We start from the raw sequence: 21,281 nt of genomic DNA, 5'->3' as shown, positions 1-21,281 counted from the left end.
CTTGCACGTTAAGTTTATATTCTGAGTCTGCTTGCCTGTAGCCATAGTACAGCCTTCTCAATAAGGTGCGAGTTTGGTCTTTTATATCACTGTAGTTATGCTACGTTAAGCGTTTAATAGGCTATGTCCAGCAATCCTGAATTATTGAGGGAAACCCTAATACTGCAACACATCGCCGCGATATAAAGTTTAGGCAACTAAACAACCAAGAGAAATATATGTCTACCTCAAATGTAACATTTGTTCTGTACATTTGTTTGTTCTCGTTCACGGTAGAGAGATGCATGTAGGCTACACAGGGACCGTGAAGACACTGAAATAAACATAAAAACAGCCCTCATAATAATCACAAATACACCTACATTTCTATAAATCAGTGTTTATGAATGGATGAATGAATGGCTTGCTCTAACTGTTGCTCTGGTCTTCGTCAACAACACGCGCTTGCGCTCCCTGCTGGTGAGGACACTAACAGCAGATGGAGATTATGCTCGGTAATCTACTGCTTTTCCTGCATGTTCCTGGATGTCAATGTTGAATTTACTGTCGAATTTGAACCACTGAATTTGTGGAAGCGAATTTGTAAAGCGAAATAAAGTGGACCGAAAATTGCCTGTTGAATATTATAGGTTGTATTTTTAAACAGTTTGAATATTTTGGAAGTGAAATATGAAAGGTGAAAATGGATTATTGAATTTTTATGAATGAAAATGTGTTCGAAATGTTTTGAATTGAAATATTCACAGCTTAAATATACAACCATGTTGAATTTCAGCCCATAAAAATGCAAGCCCTAAAAATACAATGCATTAAAATGCAAGCATGGTTAATGCAATACATATTTTTTTCAAGTAATGCAATTCAACAGGCTTTTTTTATTTCAAAAACATTTGTCATTGTTTTACTTCCATAAAATCTGAGCTCTCGTCCTGAACTGCTCATGAAATTCATATTAGACCGTGAGTTTGCGCAGGGAAAGTGCTGGAGGACTGTGGAGCATCTCTCGGTCTCTGAGATTCACACAGCCGTTCTGCTCAGGAGGATTCACTTCAACATCTGTCCTCACACAAAGCCTCGTTCACCCCTTACGAAGAAGGACCATGGTCAATAAAATATGACTCAGAATATTACTTGAAGTACTTTGCCGTACCATTTAAGTACAGTAGTAGATTAGATGAATCTCATAAAGCCTGTCAAGAACATGGAACAACCCCAAAATAAAAAAATATGTATCAAACGTAGGGGTGTAACAATATATTGTGTAAAGTTCAACAAAAATGAAAATTACGGTAGGTAAAAAAAAATTGGTTTCAGTACTACATATTTAGTACTACATACTAAATATAATATTGAATATAATGTATAATAAGGCAATGGGGGAATACCTGTGGGTTCTGATAATGGCAAATGTCTGATGTTAGCAGTATAAAGTGGCCTACATTATTTTAAATATATCTAGTCAGTGACAGAGATCAAGCATATTCATCTAAAATAATTCTGTATTTTCAGCTTCAGAATCATGAATATTGTTATTCTGGTGTCTTTATTGTCCTGTGCTTTGGGTTTCCAGCACCAAGTCCAAGCCTGTTCATTTACACACACAATGTAATATCAAATTTATAATTTTTATCAACAGTAAATGTTTTGTTAACCTTTTACCATATGTCTTGGTGTATCGCAATAATATCGTATCGTGAGTTCAGTATAGTGATATGTATCGAATCGTGACATGAGGGTATCGTTACACCCCTCAGGTAAGCAGGTAAGACGTGAAGGAAGCTGCTGCACACAGCATTTATTCACGTTACCCACAGCAAATCTAGACAGGTGGAGCTGGGGAGGTGGAGGGGTTCAGAGGAACTCACTGCAAACTGCCCCACCAAACACTGACCAACTATTTAAATGTTGAGCAGCGAGCTTATTGGCTGCATATGCAACAGCAAAAAATCAGCTTGTGCTGCATACACTCAAAAGAAATGATTTTTGGATGCTAATTTGACTTGAAACAGTTACTCTTTGACTTAACTTGATGTTTTCATTTTAAATAACATGTTTCAACTCAAGTAACTCAATAGTGAACGATGTAATTGTCAGTAGTCTGTGTTAAGGACACATCAGCCTGTGCCATCTAGAGTTTCATGACAGAATTTGGTATTTTAAACACAATGTATGCTGATTTTAATTCATGAATAACAACTTTGTCTTTGTAATTATGACCCAGACATGTTCTAGACAGATTTCACAAGATTCATCCATGTATGGTTATCAAACTATACGTTACGTTGCATGGCATTATCCTCTGATACCGTCACTGAAACTGATGGTAACTTTGATTGCAAATGCATACACACACACACACACAAGAATTAAGTGAACCTGAAAGTGCTGCATTGTGTCCATACTGACACCTGATTCCTCCGCTAATGTGAGTAAATAAACACAAAACAATGTTAAGCTGATCCATTCAGTTGGTCTTTCAGTGCTTTCAATGCTTTCACCAAAACCAGTTTAGAGCCAAACACCTTCCTGAGTGACCATCAGCCATTTGAACGCTCCTCCTGTTCTGCAATATGATATTACATTGCTTATTGCATGTTTCATAACACTTTCAAAGTGAAATGTCCTGTGAGTGGCAAAACACTTACACTACCTGGCACACACTAAACCTGACCGATAGTGTTAACAAAATGTGAGATAAAAACACATGTTGCTGAAGTAGCCATGCAATTGTAGTTGCTTTTACAAGTCTTTGAGCTCTTTTATCATGACTGGTGTTTCTGAGACTCAAACCCGAGCGCTTCACATCACGAGAGCACTGCTGTACCAGCTGAGCTACTGAGAACTTTACTACAGCAGAAAACACACACATATGGAGCTGCTTATAATGCAAACGTCGAAATGTGTTAGTTCACAAATCATGCATGCACTATGATAAAAGTGTGTTGAGCTCATATTGCACAAGAAACCAGGAGACTTAAATGAGTTTTACAAAATAAAATTTAATAAGAGACCCGTTTTTCCATTGAGCATGTGTTGTAAAATTAAGTAACATCCCACTGATTTACTATTTATATGGTCAATAAGTTTCCTAAAGAGCAAAACTTTTCAACAATCCATAGTCTCGAAGTGTTAAGACAGGCGTTTTAACAGCATCTCTCATTTAAGTTCCAACAATCCACTTCAATGGCTAATAGCTCTGATTCGACTATCTGTTTATGTGTCTCTATAGTGCCACGGCAAAATAAATGATATTTTACCCAAGATGAGAGTTTGAGGTGTCAATTGAATGAGATGGGATCAAAAGACGTCTTTCTATTGAGTTATCGTCTTCGCTGGCTGCACTGTATATGCAAACATACATGGTTCAAAAAAATTAGAAACCTCTTTGATATATTTTTTAGCTCTATTGTCCTGCACAATTAAACCTATTGGATTGATAACGTGGGGCATGTGAGATGCTGATTGGAGTGTGGAAGACACACAAAACACACAGGTGGAGCGGTGAAATAAAACACACCGCAGTGACATTCGCTGTCCATCTCCTGTGAGCAGGGTGGAAGAGGAGGAGGAAGAGGAAGGGCCATCTGGATCACAACCTCCGGTCCCCAATCCCATATGGCAGCACAGGAGCCTGACCCACACACACACACACACACACAAGACTCTGCTCAAGCATAACAATAAATTACAGACACAAACACACACACACACACCTTCTGTCCAAATGTAGTAGCATATTATGAACACACACTTTCTCTGCCCAATTATTTACAGCAGGTTACACAGACGCGCACACCGCACACACACTGCAGTCCAGTTCAGCCATCTACAGTAGAGTATTAACACAGATATATCACAAATGCCCTGTTTGCCCAGATAAAAAAAAACGGATTCTTTAGAAAAAGTGTAAACTCAATAGTAGGCTATGTGTAATTGTTGAGATGTCACTTTCTCGTATCCTACTTTAATATAAGAGTATGTCACAAATTTAACTAACCAACTAACCTAACCAACTTTCAGCTCAGCACAGCAGTTCATTTCACATTCAAAATGCACTAAAACTACCAAATCACTTCATACATGTCTCAAATCAACACATTCTTTCAGAATCAGAACACTAGCAAAGGTTGACAGCCAACAAACACACTTTATCACCCACAAAACAATGACCTAAAAAACACTAACAACAGGTAACTTTATACAACGTTTTCCTCTGTAAATGCTTTCTTTCTTCTACCTCTCTGTTTACAATTCACTACAATATATGTTACTAGAATGAATCAGACATACTGCAGTATGCTTCAATATGATTGTATTTATATGGTATTATGTCTTTTTTTGTTGTTGCACTGAGTAATTCCAAAATACAAGAAATTGTCTACACACCATCCACCGATACAGATACAATAGGAATCAGCTGTGGTTGGTCCAATTGTTTTTATAGCATTTAATTTTAAGATTCAAAATATATTTCATTACAATATTACTGTAGATATGTAGCAAATTGCTGTCTTATTGAGTTTTGTATTATGTTATTGTTAGAACTTAAGTTGAACAGTTTTGAAATCAGTATGTAAGCATGTGCAGATTAGCCTGTAGGTACACAGAGTTGTGGCGGTTGTCGTGTCGAAGTGAGAAAAGAGTTAATGTAATTTGAAAGATGTAGTCATTGAATGCATTTTGTGCCAAAGCAATAATAAATGATCCACAGTTTAGCCCACATATACTTCTGTTGTGCTCACTGTGTGTTTTGTTTTGAAAAAGTTTAAGTGACCCAAGTATTGAGAAATGTGTCCTAGCGACTATAAAAAAACTGCAAGTTACTTCTGAAATGCCAACAATGTAGGAAGGCACTCGTTTGCAAAAAGGAATTATGTCATCTAATTATTAGTAATGTCATCTGCAGCTGCATCAGTATCGAACTGAATAACCGCACTAACCAGTCAAACTCTGAGCCTCGGTTAGAGCATCCCAACCAGCCCTGTACGAGTGAACCAAAGGCATCTGTTTCTCTGGCCAAAGAAAGCAACACAGTGGCAAAGTCAGCACAAATTGGCATCTTAAAGCAGGTTTTAAAGACTGTGTTTTTCAACCTGCTGTCAGATATCAAATCCTCACTTCATGAGACTTATTCCACAAGCTTAAGTATGTGGCCAAGACAAGCGTCTCCATAAACACAAAGAGGCCGTGATGAGGGAGATAAGTCTAACTGGGTCAAACTTTCCCAACATGAGAGAAGAGACTGAGCGCCAGCCAAGATGGCCGAAGCGTCCGCCGTCCGGGCTGATGTCATCTCACGGACAGAGCCACAAAAACCAGGTCATTCAAAATGGGCGTAAGCCTGAGGAAGATCAGAGGCTCGTAGAGACAGGAAGACAATGAAGACGAGGTGCTCAAATCCCACCCTTGACCACTTCAGAGTAACACTTTGTCAACATAATTACATATTTTGATTAATATTCTCATAGTTCAGATAAATAATGCATTGATTATGCTTGCACATGCTCAGTCGTGTTTGTGCTAACTGAGAAGCTGTTTAAAGGGGTGGTATAATGCCCTTTTCACAAGCTGTAAAATAAGTCTCTGATGTCCCCAGAGTGTGTGTATGAAGTTTTAGCTCAAAATACCCCACAGATATTTTTCATAGCATGTTAAAATTGTCACTTTTTGAGGGTGAGCAAAACGTGCCGTTTATGTGTGTGTCCCCCTTTAAATGCAAATGAGCTGCTGCTCCCGACACAGAGGGCGGAGCTTCAAGAGCTTGTGTGTGAGTGTGTGTGTGTGTGTGTGTGTGTGCGCGTGTGTGTGTGCGTGTGTGTGTGTGTGTGTGTGTGTGTGTGTGTGTGTGTGTGTGTGTCGAGCGCTGTTAGCTCATCTTGAGTGATTGATCTCTCCTCTCCCTGATGTTTGGTGTTGGCTGAGACTGTTTTAACGAGTGTGACTGAGACGTCCCACTGTCACCTTCCTGTAGACAGAGCAAGTCGAGTCCAGAAATACTCTCTCACTTCCTCCGACCCACGGGCCTCTCCATCTCACACACACATCTACCGTCAGACGTCAAACACGCCCAGAGCGTTAGTATCCTTCACTAAAACTCATCCAGAAATAAATCAATTATTTATTAAAATAACCATTAACATTAACTTATTTTATTTCAGCTACTCGTCAAAGCAAGTGGAAGTACTAAAGCAACTAAAACTAAATAAAATACAAATAAATACAATTTTATAAAAACTATTTAGACATATACATGTTATCCAAAGCGACTTACAAATGTACTTACAAAACAAATAAAATAGTAAACACTATAATAGTATAAATGAACACTGGATAGGTGCGTGCTGTTCTCAATATCAGCAGGACCGTCTTTCATCGTTTCAGTATGTAAATAGTTTTGATATTTACCATAATTTCACATTTACTTCTGCGAGGAAGCATTAAAAATGTAATAATACCTCTGACTATTAAAATCTTACGTGGCACTGATCACACAAAGAAAAAAACACTTGGCTTCATTATTCTATAGTTGGCATGTCTTCTTAAACTGTAGGTTTTTGTGGAAGGATTGTGGGGGTGAATCCTGTCAGGGAAATGTGATTTGCAATATCTTGACATTAATGAACAGATGAAAGGAAATATTCACGGCTGCTGTGATGTTGAACACTCCCATCTTCAGCAGACAATAGATATCGTACTCAGATCCTCTCAGAACATCAGCGCTTAGAGCTTAACTCTCTCACATCTCGCTGGGATGTGTTTTGTTTGGCTTCCCTGAAGATCTGTGGTTCAGATTTTATCTAACTGTACAGCGGATAAACATTCTTGACAGCAAATAATGCAAGTTTTTTCCTCGTTGATTCTCTGCATCAAGTGTCACTCCATGAAGTTGGTGGTTGATTGTGATTTTAACTTTTTTTACTTTAGTTAGTGTGTAATGTTGCTGTTTGAGCATAAACAACATCTGCAAAGTTACAATGCTCAAAGTTCAAAGCTAAGGATATTTTCTTTTACAGAAATCGCGTTTTAAGGACTACGACAAACGGCTAGTAGGGACTACAATGAGCTTCTTCATGGGTTAGTGACATCACTAACCCTAAAATGTACATAAACCCGCCCCCGGGAACACGATTTACAGTATAGATTATCATGACAGAATATGCTAATCAATGACTAGAAGATAGTTAAGCTACATAAATTCATCAACTAACCATTCATAAATGTCCTGTTGCTTCATGTTGTCACTTCTTCTTGAGTCTCTCCATCTTTGTCTGACTCCGGTTTGAACATAAAAGGCTAAAAGTTTTTAAAATGTTCAGTGCGTATCTGTGTGAGGTAATCGGAGCTGCTAACACACACACACACACACACACACAATCTCTCACAAACACACACTCACACTATCACACACACAAACCAACGTAACCTTATACACACAAGTAACTAGAAACTGATCGATAATAATCCATAATGAAAATAGTCAACAACAAATTCTATTATTGATGAGTTGGGTTCAGTAACATGACAGCGATCTCAACAAAGCCACGTTCAGAAGTGAAAACACATTTCTGGAGAATTAACTATACAACACTTGACAGAGTGAGCCGCCGCTGCGGGAAAACACACCTTATTAAACATTAAACGCTTCATTCATAAACGTATACTTTTATTTAAAAGAAAGGTTACACACTTTATTTTAAGTTGTCCTAGCAGTGTAATTATTCAAAGAAGTACTGAGTAATATTAATGAACTACATGTATATACTGTATAATAAGGGTTTGGTTTAGGGTTAGTTGCTTGTAATTATGCTAAATTTACTGTTTTTACTATAGTAATAAAATAATAAAGTAATAAAGAGTTACCAAAGAAATATTGCTGGACAATAAATCTAGGTTTTAAATGCACCATTTTTAATTATGTTTACTCAGGTTCACTTCATTAGGTAATGTAGGCACGTAATTATGTGTTTATGGGAACAGTTTCTGTAATGGGACATAATTGTAAAACGCCTTTTAAAGGAAAAATAACAATATCGTGTTTCTGTGAGTTTGTCACATACACACACCGAGAGAGAGAGAGAGAGAGAGAGAGAGAGAGAGAGAGAGAGAGAGAGAGAGAGAGAGAGAGAGAGAGAGAGAGAGAGAGAGAGAGAGAGAGAGCAAGAGAGAGAGAGAGAGAGGTGTGGGTTTGTGAGCGGTGTTTCAATAAAGACACATCAGATCAATGTCTCTGATTCAGCTCTCATTAACACACACTAATTACAGCACGAGTCACAGAGAGAAGTGTGTGTTTCAGCATTTATTGATGAGAAGAGTCGACTCATTACACACACACACCGACAGGCAGCAGAAACACTGTACATTCACAAAACACACAGTTTCACACACTCATCAGCATGAACAGTTACACTGCCAGACGTGACGCGAAAAAGACGCCTTTTCCATGTTTATCAGTTTTTGCCCAAACAAGCCGGTTTAAAAACTATTTATATTTCTGCAAACGACAACAACATGCAACGTATAACAATGATAATCTCAGGTTCTGGTTATGTGCTTTATTTAATCTTAAAAGAATTTAATGTATGTGTGAATATCATAGACATACTGATAGTGACAATGGATAGCTCACCTCAGATATTGAAAATAAATGACCGGAAAACAAGTTCAGTGACAAAGATTGTTTCAGTGTGTATAACATTTAACATTTTTAATAATGTTAAAATGATGTAATATTTATGAATTTGATTATGTACTTACAGTATCCATTGAATTTCTCTTGCATTGCGTGTGTGTGTGTGTGAGCTTGTCTGTGTATGTGCGCGTGCGTGCGTGCGTGTGTGATGCTGCAGATCTCTGGGTTTACTTCTTGAGGAATGAACTCTAGCATGTAATTACCTTCATCAATCTTCATTCAGAAGTAAACACATAGTTGGTTTTCCCTCATTTCATCTCTTTCTCACACACACACACACACACACACACACACACACACACACACACACACACACACACACACACACACACACACACACACACTCTTACGCATAAACCAAATAGGACTGTTATTGTGTTTAACACAGGAAACCAGCAGACCTGGAGAAGCTCTCGCAACACATTTCACACACTTACCCTTGCTTACTTTTAAGTCTGTACTTGCAGATCCCAGATAGCAGACCGATGTCGATTCAACGTTGATTTTTAGTTGTAAAGGTTAGTATCAATCATCAATCAAATTTCAACGTTGAATCAACAGTTACGTTCAATCAGAACGTTATTACACCGAAAATAAAACATCGATTCAACATTGAAATGCGGTTGAATGGCGTGTCTGACGTTGATTCAACGTTAATTCGATGAGCAAAACGATGTTGTTTCAATGTCACGAGAAACGTTGTTTCCACATTGATTCGATGTCAGTTTGCTATCTGGGATGATATTGTATTAATGAAATAAAATCGAGTTTTATAAATGTGCTAAAAAGCAGCGTGTCTATGAGATGTCCTCTCCTGTGTGTGTGTGTGTGTGTGTGTGTGTGTGTGTGTGTGTGTGTGTGTGTGTGTGTGTGTGTGTGTGTGTGTGTGTGTGTGTGTGTGTGTGTGTGTGTGTGTGTGTGTGTGTGGATCGTCAACCTGCATTAATCAGATCTCACACAGCAGAACCATCAGAATCGTCGTTCTGTCTACGCTCCTGTTCAGCCTGGCATGACTCAGAGAGACACGAGATACACACACAACTATCTAAACGCACACAGACAGCACAAGACAGTGATTTACACCCAAACACTTACAGCCAGTCCAACACAGTACACTCATTATCAGAAATGTCTCTGTAATGTCTCGAATGTTTCTCATAGAAAGCAGTCGGATGGAAACGTCTGATTAACTCTGTAATCTCACACGTCTCTCTTCAGAAGAGAACACCGGCTCCAAATGCTCTCTAAAGTCCACGGGAAAGATCTCAGACATTTCCCAGCAAACTTCTTGACAAGGCTGGGACATAATGGAGAACTTCACAGAGCAAAACATTTCTCTCTCTCTCTCTCTCTCTCTCTCTCTCTATGAAGTTTCTATCGTGCAACATATTTATTTTTATAAAACTAGTGCAGCAGAAAACTAAATTTTGTGGCTAAATTCCTGTGAACGACCGATGTACCTATGACCCCATTAATGTTAGTTCACACACAATGAGCTGTGGTTAACCGAAACCACATGTGGCCCGACAGCAAGAGAGATTGGGACCCTGATCACACACACACACACACACACACACACACACACACACACACACACACACACACACACTAATGTTTACTTAGCTATCTAAATGGGGACATTCCATAGACGTAATGGTTTTTATACTGTACAAACTGTATATTATCTCCCATTACACTAACCCTCCTCTAAATCTACCCATCATACACACATACACACTAACCCGACCCCTATACCTACCATCACACACACACACACACTAACCCGACCCCTATACCTACCATCACACACACACACACACAAACACACACACTCTCTAACCCGACCCCTAAACATACCATCACACACACACACACTAACCCAACCCCTCACACACACACACACACACACACACTCACACACTCTCTAACCTGACCCCTAAACATACCATCACACACACACACACTAACCCAACCCCTCACACACACACACACACACACACACACACACTCACACACTCTCTAACCCGACCCCTAAACCTACCATCTCACACACACACACACACACACACACACACACACACACACACTAACCCGACCCCTAAACGTACCATCTCACACACACACACACTAACCCGACCCCTAAACCTACCCATCACACAAAACTTTCTGCATTTTCACACCAAATTTACAACGGGTGTTTTTGGAGATTTTGTCAGGTTTTGGTCACTTCTGGGTACACATTTGTCCCCAAAATATAGTTAAGTAGGTAAACACACACACGCTTCACAGTGATGACAGGGTTTTTTTCCAGAAGAAAACAGTCCAGCTTAATAAGTTACACACACACACACACACACACACACACAGCAAGGCTCAGCGTTCACAGGCTCGTGTTGCTGCTCTCACGTCATTTCTTTCAGTCTCTCCTGTTGTATTTGGCCGTCAGCAAGAGCGTATCACGACTGCGTGAATCACATGAACAAACAAATCACGTAAGCACATCTGAGCCTAACACAAACTTCAGCGGACACACAATCTACAGGAGTCAAAGAAAGCACGTCAGATCAATTGAGCTCTTCTTTTCATCGGTGACCTGTTTTCTGTTTGAAAAGAAACACACTCATCAGATTCACTGACATGACAAACGTAACCTAAAAACAAAGGAGGTTTTCTCAGCAATGCCATGAAGAGCCTCAGTGTCTTCAAATGGAGAGTTTCTCTCCTTCAGCGTGTGTGTGTGGGGTTTCTGTGTGGTGTCTGCTCAAAAACACTCATGACCTGAGGACGAAACACACACACGCTCAATGATGAGTCTATTGAAAGTCTATTCAGCAGGAGGAGTTGATGTAAAGGCCTTTTCTTGTGTGTGTTGAGCCGCACGGTAACTCAGTCGACAGTAAAGCCGAGAGAGAGTCTCGTCAGTGGGGGTCGGGAAGAAAGACTCCAGTCTTTTGTTCAAACACAGGCTGTAAATTCCAGCTTGAAGGTGTGAGGACGGGGTCTGGAGGGGTTCAGACACGCCGTCTCCAGAGTCCCGGGGCAGAGACGTGATGAACAGCAGGCAGGACAAACACACTGACATCAAGGGCTCTCCCATGCCTCTTATTAGCAGCAATTAACACCGGCGTAATGAGAAAACCCTCTGCACGCCGGGAAACTCGTGTGGCCCGATCAATGACACGGAAAATCTGAAATATCACACAATAAATGTGGATTTGTCTGCCACAGTGGCCATTACTGACACCAGCGGTTTTAAAATACCATAGAAAAACAACTACCCGTAGACTAAATAATATATATTTCAAGCATTATTAAAGACAGGTAAACATTTAGTAATTAAAAATAACAAATAAAAAAATAATTAGCAACTGGAGCAATAAATACAACTAAACAAAGATACGATTGAAATAAACAGTGTTTTACGATTTTCAGGTATTCAGAAACTGTAATCAAATGTAAAATAACACTGCACTTTATAAATAGAATATACATTACAACTATAGTTGCAAAAGTTATTCAGTCGAGAACGAGTGGATTTTCTCTTTGTCTTTGGAATTGAAATGCTCACAAAGGAATCGATAAGAGGAATCAAAATTTTAATTTTTTAACAAGTATCCGATTCCTGACCTCAAGTTGGAATCGATTTTTGATATACTTACTTAACCATTAAAAAAGTATTAAAAAGAGATGACTAAAGCTCGTCACTCCATTGGCTCCTCAAACTGTCAGTCAAAGCTCATAACTCCGCCCACCTCTATCATGAATGAAGTTTGGAGCGTCTCTGCTTGTTTGCAGTAAATAAAGAACTGATGCTTGAATAAGTACAGTGTTTTCTTTACTCTACAAACACTGTATAAAGGCTAATGTTTTATGTATTTGAGGAGCGGAGAAATGTGTCTTCATCTGGCATTTGTCGTTGAGTCGCAGTCAATACTGTGTTAAGCAGCCAGTGTGAAGCACTTCATCTTTAATAACATGAGAACAGACAAACTGAACGGCTACATAAACACAGTAAACTGCATAACCTATACGTTGATGAAAGCGTAATGTGATGCTCTTACTGCGTCAGATGAAGCAAAACACGACGTTCACTGGTCAAAAAACTAGTAACTCCATTTCAGCTTGATTTTTGTAACATGTTAATAATAAAATGTTAAGTGACTAAAGCCACAATATCAACTTTGACAACACAACGTTATTTGTTATTTTCCATTCTCTGAAAAGTACAGTTTTTTTTGGACATACAAAGTTTCCACCCAACAGTGACTATATAAATATCCTGACTATATAAATACCCCCCCATCCCCCACAAACAAACAGAGGCAGAGATGATTGACAGCACCGAGCCCCGCCCCCTGAGGCCCACCTGTGCCGACACTTCCCGCGGTCTCTCCCTCAGGCTAGCACAGCTGTTCCCCAAAACATCTGACCTTATGCAGTAAAGTAGGCTGAGAACAGATGCAATGCTTTTCTGTTTGTGTTTGCCTGAAGGACAGGGCTGGGCACAAGACAAAGATCCTCACTCAAACCTTACACCGAGGGCTTTGTGGTCTCAGAAACGTTAACCTAACATTACATTTATGCATTATTACAGATATACTATTGCTCAATGACATGACACTCATTGTTGCCTCTATCTATTAATTGATTTTTAAAAATGCAACTCATACTTGTTCATTTCTATATGAAAATTCATTTTGGCATGTTTTTGAGCATATATATCTGTTCTAATGTCAAACTAAATGTAATTCTTAAAATGTAAGCCTGAAGTATTTTGTCATAATGTAAAATTTCTATTTTCACTGCTTATTAATATTTCAATAAAGTGCCCACGCCACTCCATCAACATTTTTATTGTTAGTTATTTTAATCGTTAGTTTTCAATTATAATAAAGAGAATACAACATCAATGCACGCACAAAGACCAAAAAATAAAAAAACAAAACCGTTTAGATAAATGACTCAAATGCTCTAATGGGTTTTTGTTAATGAATAATAACTCCTATTATTATTATTCCAGCAAGGTTACAGTGATGAAAGAGCACTGCAATAGTTGAGGAAGAACCTGCTTCTGATGTTTTTCAATACAGTGTCATTACAGATGTTATATTAGCTTTAACAAGTGCGAGTCAGACATCAGAAGTAGGCCAGTTTGAGCCGTGATGCGCAGACACGACTCCTTAATTCAGCTGAAGTCTGAGAGGATTTCACATGTGTGCGTCTCAAAGGAGCCAAGAATGAAAGACAGGTAAATCACACACACACACACACACACACACACACCTGGACGTGTTCAAACTTGACATCTCCAAAACGTCATGGTGTTGACACAGATATAAGACAGCCTGACTCCAGACAGATGAATCACTGCGAGGCATACGGTCTCTCTCTCTCCTTCTCATTTCCAGTCTCATTCGCACTCGCTCGCCCTCATCTCAGATCTGTCATCCGCGCGCCTGTCTCCGCATGTGAGCTGCCCGTCACGATTAACACACCTCTCTGCCGTCCTGATGGCGGGGAGTCAGAGGACATGACAACCATTTTGTGCAAAATTAAGGCTGCGGAGTGATTTCACCAACGCCATTAAACACAGGGTTGAGCCGAGAGCGTTCACGGGAGGAAACGCTGTGAGAGTCGCCCGAGGAAAGACAAAACGCAAATGAGATGCTTCTCGGATGTTCCTCCTGAACAAAAGACTCTCATGTCAACTTTAAAGCTTCAAATCTCAACCACGTCTCATACTGTGCTCAGATTCACAGACATAAAGAGAAAATCCCAAATGAGATCTCTTTCTAATCTAGTTTCCACTATAAAGCCATGAGATTAAATGGAAATGTTCCCTAAAGTCTCAAACGTCTCAAAGTATTCTCCTGAACGAAACACGCAGTAGTCGCGCGATTTCTTTAGAAAATCTCCTCTGTGTCTACAGTTTGAGATCTCAACCACCTCACAAAAACTGTGCTCAGACTTCATATCAGAATCGGCGATTGAAAGCCTCAGATCTCCAACACTTGTTTTAAAATCAATGATTGGGATTTGTGTCTGCTAGGAATTTTTCAGAGAAACACCTGGGACAAAACTGCATGAAGGCAGTCGATCTGAAAGAGCAACACGACTGTCCTCCGGGTGACGACACGACGCTGAAACAGAGTGAGACGGGATGTTTTCCTTTAAAGAGAGCTTATGATCGGCGCTGTGGGCTTAATTTGATAATCACCATCACCATCATCATAATCTTTATGGATATCAGGACAGTCACAAATCACAACACGCTGCTCTTTGAAGCCGGTGGCAGAGCAGAGACAAAATAAAACAAAAACAATCTAATGACCAAATCCTCAATCCGACTTTCCCTTCTTTGGCTGTGATTCGAGCCTCTCTAAAGGAGCTTACAGGCCCTGTGCCCATTACTGCCGTAATCCACAAAGTGCTCGCCCTGCGCAGGCAACAGCGTCTCTGCGCTTCTCTGAGGGGAACGTGTCAGCAGATGTTCACTGACCTCCAGCCTCACCAAACCACACTAATAAACACCACAGATTCCTTCAGAACCGCTGTGCTCGTCTGTGTCACATGATCTGAGCTTCAACGCAGCTCTTAGATCAAACACCAACATCATGAAGCACGGGAAACACTTCACTTTACAGTGTCCTTGTTACACACGTTATATGTGATAGCTACTATAGTAATAGATTAAATTATGCAGGATTAGAGGTGTGCGATATTGACAAATAAATATTAGTGCTGGCCAACGATTAATCGCGATTAATCACATCCAAAATATATATTTTTTACATAATATGTGTGTGTACTGTGTATAATTATTTTGTATATTAATACACAGCCATGCATGTATATTTAAAAAAAGATATATATATAAAATATTTATATATAATATAAATATAATATATACACTATAGTATATACATACAAATATTTCTTAAATAAATACATGCATGTGTGTGTATTTATATATACAAAATAATTCTACACAGTTCACACACATATATTATGTAAACAAAAACTTTTATTTTGGATGCGATTAATCATTGCCCAGCACTAAAAATTATTTCTCAATATTGTCTGGGATTTTCTCGATAATGATAATTAGACGATATTTTGCTGAGTGTGTTTATTGTGTTGGTATCTTGGCAGGTTAAGGACAAATGTGGACAGTTTTTGATATTCTTCATATTCTGTGTGATGGTCAGTTCACAGCAGTGACAAAAATCATCTTTTCCATTTAGTTTTAATTGATTTTTACCTCTTACGGGCAGGTTTTACTTTATAGAGGCATTTTTAACTATTAAATGTATGCATCATATTTAGTCCAATTCTAACATTTAGGCTAATCAATAAATAAAAATAATAATAATACTCGATAATGTCAGATCGCACATCGTTAAAACAACAATCACGATATTATCGTAGACGATATATATCGCACACCACTATGCATGATCACATGCAACTAACCCTATATGGAAAGTACATTTAATATTACTTCAGTAGCTAAATATATAATTACACCTTAACGAGGACAATTTGAAATAAAGTGTAACCGAAAAGTGTTGCATACAGAATCACAGAATGGAAATGTGACTGTTCATTAATTTGCATGTAGTATCTAGTGTGTATAATATGATGAATATTTAATGAATTGTCACAATGTGCTTTTGATGTTGATATCTACAAACAAGTCCAATCTATAAGACTTTTCAAGCAATGATACATCATTCAAATTGGCCAATAATCGTCAAATGAAGAAGTCATTTAATTTGAATGCCGTGCTTGAGGGAGTAAGTGTCGACACACACATGTGAAATGACCTTAAGGACAGTTAAGGTGAAGAAATGTCCTCAACACATGTCCCGCTGACAGGTCAGCACTGTTTCTAATGAGAACAACTTCATTCATTCAGATTCACTGAGCATCGACTCCATAAGCGCGCTGACAAAACCTCCGCATCAGCCGAGACGACGTTACGCGGGACTGGATTAAAAATCCATACAGCTGCATCAGATGAAACACTAAAGCGCTCCACGCACTTGTCAGGTATTGATTCTGTGCGCATAATCTGAGAAACTTCAGCGAGGAGAAAAAGCGCTGTCCGGAGACAATACCTGTCTGCTGTAAATAGATTTTGTAGCGAGTCTGCAAAATAAGCGCGTCACTCTCTCTCTCTCTCGCGCGCAGCTGCTGTGATAAGCAAGTCGCGGCCGAAGCTGTGATTTAACAGACACGAGGCCCTCTGTGACCGGACGGCAGATCAGATCCTGCAGACGAGGAACACCAAATCACACGTCTTCTGCTTTCATCTCTCTGGACTTCTGATTCATCAGTGCAAAAAAAACACTCATCTTTCATCACAATGTAGCAACTTTCTCTGGAACAACATTTGGTAACACTTTATTTTATAGTGTCATTGTTACACATGTAGTGTTAACTATAAATTATGCATAATTAGATGCAACTAACCATAAACCAAACCAAATATTACTCAGTACTTAAATGTACACTGTTACAAATGTGTCTGTGTTACAGTGTAATTATATATTCATATGCTGAGTAATAATAATTAACTACATGTACATACTATAGGGTTAGGGTTAAGATGAGGGTTTGGTTTAGGGTTAATTGCATGTAATTATGCATCATTTATAGTTATTCCTACAGTTACTACATGTATAACAATGACACTGTAAAATTAAGTGTAAGCCAACATTTTCTGCAGATTTAACGAAGATGGTGAGGGTGGTACAATAATATAAACCAATAATATAATTGCCCAATTTTGTTGCCTTTAAAGTCAATGTGAGATCATGCAAATTTACACACTTTTGACACGATATTACTCTTACTGGAAATATGATTCATTGGTGCGCATTCCAATTGTTCCACACATTTTAAGGTTAACATGAATTGTAAGTTGTGCTGATCTTTTCTTCTTTATTGTGCCGAATATCGAGTGAAACGCTTCATGAACAAGAACAAATGTGGGCGGGGCTTGATTGTGTATGTGGGGAATTGATTGGATGGTTGTGGTTTGCTACTGGTGGATCTTGTATGATTGACAGGTTGCCCCGCCTTCGTCATCAGAGAAAAGATGTCTCTTCAAGTTTTCTTTCTTTTTGACCTTACAAAAAACGTCCAAAAAAGAAAGCCCCAAATATTGCTGACAGCCAGTCAAGTGCTGTTCTCCACCGGCAGACTCTCAGAGCATCAGACTCATTTCCGCTGGATACACCGAATCTCGGTTCTCCAGGGCCAAAACCTTCGGTGTGGAAGACAAAACACACGCTCATATTCTTCCATTCCTCCTCAGACTCACAAACATCACCTTACATCCCATCTCGATCATTACGTCCACACCGATGACACATGGGCCAAAATAACGACCCAAAGAGCAAAGCATTATATTCAAATCACGGGTTAGCCTTTCACGACTCCACGCACAAATGCCTTGTTAAAGTCACATTGAAGACCTTGCTTTCTCTCTGCTGTAAAGGCATAAACCCACACACACACACACATACATGCAAGTGTGCGGCTGTAATCGGAGTCTGCAGCAAACGTGTAAGAAATGTGCAGAATTTGCCATTGTGTCTGAGCGCCGTTTGCAAGGCTTTCCTTTAAAACCATTTCAAAGTCAGCACGCCAACGGCTCCGAGTGCTCTGAAGAAACGCAGAAGAAAGCTTTCTCTTTGTCCTTCTCTATAATCATGTTTCTATGACAGCCCGCAATGAAATTTACTCTGAGTAAGAATCAAGACGTGGCTTATTACAAACACAAGTCCAGCACTTTTACCCTGAAAGCTGATTGCGTGGGGATTCTGGGAAGTCATTGGTTCCCTGTTAAGTGTGCATGTGAGGGGTAAACAAAGCTGAATTGTGCGTCGATATGTTTGTCTGATCAAGTAAACAACTGCGGCTCACGGTCACGCAAACCCGCCGCTCGCTTGGCTGACGGAGCGGCACATCGGGACGGGGTCATTGGGTCAATCGCTCAGACACAGATGCCCAGGACAGATGTTTATGATCATGATGATGATGATGATAGTGGCATGGATTTACGACTCACCTTTCTCCGCATGTCCCATTTGAGCTGCGTCCAGGGAGAGAGAAAGAGAGCGATATATCAGGGATTAGCTGGCTCGTTCAAAGCGAGCGCTGATCCCCCTCTTCATTTCCATAACACGCTGGCATAATTACACCAGTCACTAATCAATCCCAGCCTCACGTAATTTGCCATTTGTCATCCGTTGTTTTTTATTATTCTAATAGAATTAATCCAAGGGTTAGACTCACTGATTAATTAATCAGCAATTACATAGACAGCTGTATCCCCCCCCCCTGCAGACGGAGCTGTGATACGGGTTACAGATGTGAGCAATCGCAAGATTAGAAAGCGTTAGATGTGTGTAGATCATCTGTCTGAGAGTGCAGGCAAACTTTTATGATTTCAGTCTATGAAAAAATAATTTTGACTCCATCTGACTTCCTAAGATATTTTACAATAAATGATCTGTGATGATTTACAAAGTAACTAACAATACTAATAATAACAGGAATAATAATGTTGCAAGAATTATAAAGTGCAAATTTAATATTTGAGTGCATTCGGAAGGATTTATAATGACACATTTGGGCACGTGAAAACAACACTATCAAACCTCATGCACTTCTCTCAGTTGAAAGTGTTTGTAACAGCTCTATGTTATCCTCATATCTGTGAAAGAAACTAATAATTTCAACTAAACATCTGCCAAAATTATTCAAAATGTGCCTTTGACTGATACACTGTGATGCTTTGAGGTCACATTTGTGCTCCAGCTAAAACCTTAATTAGAATTGAAAAATATTTTTTTAAAGAAAACGGATACTGTAAACAAAACAAACTCCTGTAAATAAACATTTTTATAATTTGAACAAACTCAAATCAGAGGTTTGATCCAACACAGTTGATCAGGTTTTTCCCTAGTTCTGGAAAATCCTCGTGTGAGAATTTATCATTTTGAAACCATTCCTGAAGGATACTAATTAACGTATTTTTAAGAACATTCTTACTAATGAACATTCTTAGAAGATTTTATATTTTCTGAGATGTTGTATATTGTGCACTTTTAACCACGCAGGACTTAAAATAATGTTTTCCTACGAGACGACTCGGGAGTTTTTGATCCGTACAACTCCGAAGCATTTGTCGGGTGATTAGAACGATTGTATTTGAAAGATTCTAGTTTCTGTTGTGTTGTAAGGAAAGAGAATTATCATTAGAATCTGCTCCCAGTGACGACATTCCAGGCGGGCAGTTGAGAAGGGTTAGTGGGGCTCGGTGAAGCACTTTCACTCCGCAACTGAAATACCCGTGTTCTCCCTGTTCTCTAGCACAAAACCAGCACAAATCACCACTACACCCACACATGTCCCGTCCAAAGAACCACCTGGACACATAAACGGACTAAACGTGTGCTCGAGCCACACATAAAGGTGCGCACGCATTCAAAGCAACAACCGCATAAACTTTTGGTCGTTCCGCTCCAGGGATCGTTAAAGGTGAATGTTTAGGCACTTACCGGGTGTGTACTGGGCTCCTGCGCCTCCAAACGCAGTGTGCAGGACTACCATGCTGAAAATGATGGTATCCATATCTGTCGGCCGAGTTGAGAAAGTTTTTAAAAGTGTTGGGAATTGTTTCTTATTCCAGCCGATCCGCGCGCCCCATGCTCTCTCTCTCTCTCTTTCTCTCTCTCCGTGTCTCGCGCTCGCTCCGATACTCTGTTGCGCTGCGAGTGGCGAGAGAGAGTGCGTGACGTCACCAGCGCGGTGGCCCTTTACGAGTGGAGAAGCGCGCGCCCCCTACTGACGGACACTGACATCCTCATCATCATCATCATCATCACAGTGCGCGCTCACCTCATTCTCCCTTCTCTTCTCGCCGACAAACACTTCAAGTGCTGCTGCTGCTGCTGAAAGAGCTTTTTGTTTAATACCACTACTTCTGTCTGACTGGGAAATGTGTGAGAAACCACTCTGTGACCACCTACTGCGCTCTCAATACAAACACTTGTGTCAGTCAATCACAAAACCCTTTCGGCATGTCAATCATTTGGGGGCGGGGTTTCGCAGAGAGGGCTAGATCTGAAGTTATCAAAACTGTACAGACTGCATTTAAACTCTCGATAGTTTCGATTTGGTATATTTTAATCTTTTTTAAACGCTACATTCAGCAGGTAAATTGCAAAAGAGTCTTTATGAACACTCTTCCGTTGGTCAAGCCCTGCTACAAACTCACACCATTGGTTGACTCGAACTAAAAGGAAAATTATATCAATGCAGTCAGTGTTACACATCAATCTGTAAATGGTTTAGGCTAGTAATTATACTATCAAAGTTATTAAAGGAACACTCCACCGTTTTTTGAAATAGGGCTTATTCACCGTCTTTTTAGATAGGTGGGCAAATGCATTTTTGTCTCAGTGCATGCATTGTTTTAGTTTGGCAGGGCCGCCGCTAGCTTAGCATAATGAATGGAATCCTTTGTTACCAGCTAGCATGTCCTAAAAAAAAAAAAAAAAAAAAAACTACGGTAATT

The 21,281-nt window shown here is 39.5% G+C and overlaps 1 protein-coding gene across 26 annotated transcripts in view; it reads right to left on the bottom strand.

Annotated features, from left to right (window-relative positions):
- ptprk (protein tyrosine phosphatase receptor type K) overlaps positions 1 to 20,487 on the bottom strand; it is a 182,926-nt gene extending 162,439 nt beyond the window's left edge. For 17 of the 26 annotated variants that reach the window (XR_013800614.1, XR_013800615.1, XM_079639034.1 and 14 more), the window contains exons 1-2: positions 20,263 to 20,470; positions 18,768 to 18,791 (exon numbers count right to left, since the gene is read on the bottom strand). Coding sequence is in view for 24 of the 26 variants with exons in the window: in XM_079639034.1 (XP_079495160.1) it covers positions 18,768 to 18,791; positions 20,263 to 20,335 (97 nt within the window). In the remaining 2 variants the exon portion in view is untranslated. Of the gene's footprint in view, positions 1 to 18,767; positions 18,792 to 20,262 lie in introns of all 26 variants that reach the window. The other 9 variants (XM_079639051.1, XM_079639036.1, XM_079639044.1 and 6 more) reach the window with 1 other exon arrangement.
- Positions 20,488 to 21,281: the final 794 nt, after the last annotated feature.

Source organism: Phoxinus phoxinus (assembly GCF_949152265.1).
Source record: "Phoxinus phoxinus genome assembly, chromosome: 16".
In the NCBI taxonomy this organism is placed as follows: Eukaryota; Metazoa; Chordata; class Actinopteri; order Cypriniformes; family Leuciscidae; genus Phoxinus; species Phoxinus phoxinus.
Note: the sequence above shows the minus strand (reverse complement) of the source record. Positions and strands in the feature narration are given on the sequence as shown.